The 5,753-nt window shown below is 29.7% G+C and overlaps 1 protein-coding gene across 4 annotated transcripts in view; it reads left to right on the top strand.

Annotated features, from left to right (window-relative positions):
- The first annotated feature begins 208 nt into the window (after positions 1 to 208).
- LOC108570033 (forkhead box protein N3-like) overlaps positions 209 to 5,753 on the top strand; it is a 9,759-nt gene continuing 4,214 nt past the window's right edge. The window contains exon 1 of one of the 4 annotated variants that reach the window (XM_017931866.1): positions 209 to 351. Coding sequence is in view for 3 of the 4 variants with exons in the window: in XM_017931864.1 (XP_017787353.1) it covers positions 1,266 to 1,452 (187 nt within the window). In the remaining variant the exon portion in view is untranslated. The other 3 variants (XM_017931864.1, XM_017931863.1, XM_017931865.1) reach the window with 3 other exon arrangements.

Below are 5,753 nucleotides of genomic sequence, written 5' to 3' on the forward strand. Positions count from 1 at the left end.
ATTGGTTGACGATCCGAGAATTCAATTGATCTGCAAATTGAAAAGAAGTAATAAGAAAAAAAAGGTTCAAATGAAAAGTTTATTTCCATTTTCGTGGTGGATTTGTTTTGTTCGAGGGTTGTGTCGGTCGTTCGGTGGAGGTTGTTCGGTAACATTCGTGTGTGGGATTCAAGTTTCGCGCCACCCGCACGAGCTGTCACATCACTATGGCAGTGTGGTGGAGAGTGAGAAGAAGAAGAAGAAGAAGAGGTACAAACAAATCTGTGTATCATATGTTTGTTGGCAGAAAATGGTGTATACCTACGAGTGGTAGTAATCAACAATTGTTGTTGTGCGAAATATAAACAACAGGTAAATATGCTTGTGTCTATTGCGATCGGATCGTGCGGCCCGCACAGGGACAGCAGGATCCTCGATCCGGGTCCTCGCTGTTACTTGGTTAATTAATCGGTACAATTGAAAATGCTCGGATCACATTTTCAATCGACGACAAATGGCCGAAAATTGACCTACATCGTGTGTGTACACACACATACAATAATAATAAATTAGCACGTGCTCCGATTATTGATGGTACAACAACACCTGCAATTGGGACCCATCGTTTGACCTATTTCGCGTCTGCCCATCGTTTCATCATACAAATCGAAAGAAACAAAATAACGTTGTTGATCAAACAGTCGACGCGATCGCAAATTCGCGACAATTGCATTGTTTTGTTTAAGGGTTTTTTCGTTTTCGTTTTTTGTTTTGTTTCTTGGATAAAAACGCGACCAAATAAAGCGAGTCGTTGTTGTTGTGTTGCTGATTGTATTATTTTTCGGCTCGAGTTAATTATATAATTGAAGGTTAAACATCTCGCATATACATTTTATATTTATACATCCCAGAATTTGAGGTTGTCTTCGGGCGACGCGTGTGCCTCTCGGGAATCCGATTACGTTTAGCAATTAATTTTATGAAATTTTATTTATTTTGCTTTCGCAACCAATTTGATTGAGATCAGCGTGTGTGTGTGTGTGTCATCTATGGCGATGCGTGGACGCCACCAGATGGAGAGATCTGATTGATTCCACACAAATTTTTTTTGGGTGATCACAATAACCGAATTTGTTACGGTGCAGTTTCTTTCTTCGTTTCCTTTCGAAGCTCCGCGCGTTACGTCAGTCACCAACACGGTTACCATGGTAACGGTGACGCTGATCTCCGTCCGATACGCGTCTGGACGTACGTCGCGGACGGGAAGCGTCGTCAGTGCGGGGTAGATGCGAGACTCGTCACTTCGCGTGTACGTCCACGCAGGAATGCGCGCTGCACCAGTAGTATATACACATAGTGTAGCAGCAGTAGCTATGACAACCTTGTGTACCAGCGGCCGCGGACATGTGCCATACCAGTCGAAAGACACGACGACGACGGCGATCATCCTTCCGACCGTTTCGGAGTGGCAAAGTAAGACAGCGAAATGCATCTCTCCACCCACACCTCAACATCATACATCCACTTGTATAGAGACAGAAAACGTGTGTATATGTGCAAAGTGCGTTTAATTGATATAACCTTGCCAGCAGCTCTCGATCCTTGAATCCTGTTAATTTGATAACAACGATTACATATCAGTTTATTTACGCTTAGGAAACGCTTCTTTTTTTTTTGTTTAGGGTTTTTAGAACTCTTAAGTTGTCATATACAAATATATTAGTATTTGATTGCATTACAATCGACTTTCATACAACAAATGAAAATGTATCTTTTTTAGGGTTTTTACAACTATTGAGTTTTCATTACGATCTTATACGAATAGCAAACATCCAATCATTCTTATTCAATTCCAGTAGAATCGATTTAGTACAATAACTCAACTTTTAGATTAGATTTGTTAACAAATAAATACATTTCTTACAAACTTATACAAATAATAATCATTATTATTTGTACTTTCGTACAAGTTTTCATATAAAAAACACACATTTCTTACGATTTTACACAAACAAAAATCATGTTTATTTATTATTTGTAGAACAATTATGAATTTCATAAGCAAAACGCTTCTGTTTGAGGATTTTCAGAAGTTGAAATTTCTATTCAAAAGAAATACACCAAAAATAATTTTGTATTAAACATATGTGAATAATGATCATCTGCAATCATTATTATTCAATTTCATTGTCATCAAAGTTCGTGCAGTAATTGTTAATTTCATAATTACATATCAGTTTATTTACGCTTCTTTTTTTTGTTTAGGGTTTTTAGAACTCTTAAGTTGTCATATACAAACAATAAACATAACTAATTATTACTATTTAATTTCATTACAATCGACTTTTGTGCAATAAATGAAAATGCTTCTTTTTTTAGGGTTTTTTACAACTATTAAGTTTTCATTACGATCTTATACGAATCTCATTCTTATTCAATTGCACTAGAATCGATTTAGTACAATAACTCAAAACGCTTCTTTTTTTAGATTAGTTAACAAAAAAACACATTTCTTCCAAACTTATTTGTATAAGTCCATTATTACATTATTATTCATTATAATCGACTTTCGTACAAGTTTTCATCTAAAAAACACACATTTCTTACGATTTTAATCATGTTTATTTATTATTTGTACAACAATTATGAATTTCATAAACAAAACGTTTATGTTTTAGAATTTTCAGAAGTAGAAATTTCTATTTAAAACAAATACGCCAAAAATAATTTTGTATCAAACATATGTGAATAATGATCATCTGTAATCATTATTATTCAATTGCATTTTCATCAAAGTTCGTGCAGTAATTGTTAATTTCATAATTACATATCAGTTTATTTACGCTTAGGAAACGCTTCTTTTTTTAGGGTTTTTAGAACTCTTAAGTTGTCATATACAAACAATAAACATAACCAATTATTACTATTTAATTGCATTACAATCGACTTTTGTACAACAAATGAAAATGCATCTTTTTTAGGGTTTTTACAACTATTATGTTTTCATTACGATCTTATACGAATCCAATCATTCTTATTCAATTCCATTAGAATCGATTTAGTACAATAACACAAAACGCTTCTTTTTTTAGATTTGTTAACAAATAAACACATTTATTACAAACTTATACAAATAATAATCATTATTATTCATTACAATCGAGTTTTCATCTAAAAAACACACATTTCTTACGATTTTGATCATGTTTATTTATTATTTGTACAACAATTATGAATTTCATAAGCAAAACGTTTTTGTTTTAGGATTTTCAGAAGTTGAAATTTCTATTCAAAAGAAATACGCCAAAAATAATTTTGTATTAAACATATATGATCATCTGCAATCATTATTATTCAATTTCATTGCATTGTTCGTGCAGTAATTGTTAATTTAATAATTACATATCAGTTTATTTACGCTTAGGAAACGCTTTTTTTTGTTTAGGGTTTTTAGAACTCTTAAGTTGTCATATACAAATAATAAACATAACCAATTATTATTGTTTGATTGCATTACAAACGACTTTTGTACAACAAATGAAAATGTATCTTTTTTAGGGTTTTTTACAACTATTAAGTTTTAATTACGATCTTATACGAATCTCATTCTTATTCAATTGCACTAGAATCGATTTAGTACATTAACTCAAAACACATTTCTTACAAACTTATACAAATAATAATCATTATTATTTGTACTTTCGTACAAGTTTTCATATAAAAAACACACTTTTCTCACGATTTTAATCATGTTTATTTATTATTTGTACAACAATTATGAATTTCATAAGCAAAACGCTTCTGTTTTAGGATTTTCAGAAGTAGAAACTTCTATTCAAAAGAAATACGCCAAAAATAATTTTGTATCAGACATATGTGAATAATGATCATCTGCAATCATTATTATTCAATTGCATTGTCATCACAATTCGTGCAGTAATTGTTAATTTCATAATTACATATCAGTTTATTTACGCTTAGCAAACACTTCTTTTTTTAGGGTTTTTAGAACTCTTAAGTTGTCATATACAAATAATAAACATAACCAATTGTTACTATTTGATTGCATTACAATCGACTTTTGTACAACAAATGAAAATGCATCTTTTTTAGGGTTTTTACAACTATTAAGTTGTCATTACGATCTTATAGGAATAGCAATCATTCTTATTCAATTCCATTAGAATCGATTTAGTACAATAACTCAAAACGCTTCTTTTTTTAGATTAGTTAACAAAAAAAACACATTTCTTACAAACTTATACATATAATAATCATTATTATTCATTACAATCGACTTTCGTACAAGTTTTCATATAAAAAAAACACACATTTCTTACGATTTTACACAAACAATAATCATGTTTATTTATTATTTGTACAACAATTATGAATTTCATAAGCAAGGATTTCAGGATTTTTATTCAAAAGAAATAAAAAAAGTACACCACAAATAAGTTTGTATCAAACATATGTGAATAATGATCATCTGCAATCATTATTATTCAATTGCATTGTCATCAAAGTTCGTGCAGTAATTGTTAATTTCATAATTACATATCAGTTTGTTTACATTAAGAAAACGCATCCTTATTATGATTTTTTATTTACAAAAAACAATTATAAAATACAAATAATTCCTCTAAACTACACACGTTATAATCAATAAAAGTATTCACTTGTTTCGTAACTTCAACTTTCATGCAGCAATTGTTAATTTCATAGCAACAGTTTTTTTTTTTTTTTTTTTGAAACGATTCTCTTTTTTTTTTGTTTTGTTTTTTAGAACGTTTAAGTTTTCATTAATAAAAATAGGTAATCAATTACATATCAGTTTAATTTCACTTAGAAATATCATTTTTTTAAAGGTTGAAATTCATTATCAATTATTATACTTAATTGAATTGTCCAATTTAAGCATTTTGGAAATTCCATCATTTATTCATTTGTTTTATTTGATGCAAGTGTTTTAAAGAAACATGAAGGAACTATTGATGTTATTTTAAAATTATCAAAGTCATCACTTGCACAATCCGATGTTAAACATTAATCGCATTAACTGAAGCAATCATAAACATTTTCAAGTTACCCAATATCTACACTAGTTCAATAAATCAATGTACGACGTTCTGTATCTCCGTTTTACACATTTCTATACATGAATTTACAACAAATTTTGATAAATCTTCTATAACATCTTGAAAATAGTTTTCATCTATATATTTATATTTAGTTTGTACCTGAAATCTACCTATGAATTTATGTTATCAAATGAAAATATTTTCAATTTTTAAGATGTTGGAAGACAATTTTTCATTAAAATTACATAAATTAACAAAATATATTACGATTTTATCATTTAGTTAGCAAAATTCATTTTTTGTGTGTTTAGGAACAAAAGAGAGAGTTTATAGAAATTATTTTGGTTTTTAATAGTTTCATTTTTTTTTTGTTATCGTTTCGAGGTGAATTTTTATGAGTTTCTAAATTAATTGAATTTACATATTATGAAATTTTATTTATAGAAAATGCATTTATTCATTGATTAATTAAAGTTGACTTGTTGGCATACTAATTCTAATTTTTGGGTCTATATCGCAAGCCCGACAACCGAAAGACCGTCAATCAAATTCCCGACAACCATAATCCCGACTATATTAAAATCTCGACTGTATTGAAATCCCGACAACTATAATTCTTACTATATCAAAATCCCGACAACCATAATCCCGACTATATCAAAATCCCGACTTTAACTTATATAAAATATTCAT

Source organism: Nicrophorus vespilloides, unplaced genomic scaffold (genome assembly GCF_001412225.1).
Source record: "Nicrophorus vespilloides isolate i.1.1-1 unplaced genomic scaffold, Nicve_v1.0, whole genome shotgun sequence".
NCBI classification, from domain to species: Eukaryota; Metazoa; Arthropoda; class Insecta; order Coleoptera; family Silphidae; genus Nicrophorus; species Nicrophorus vespilloides.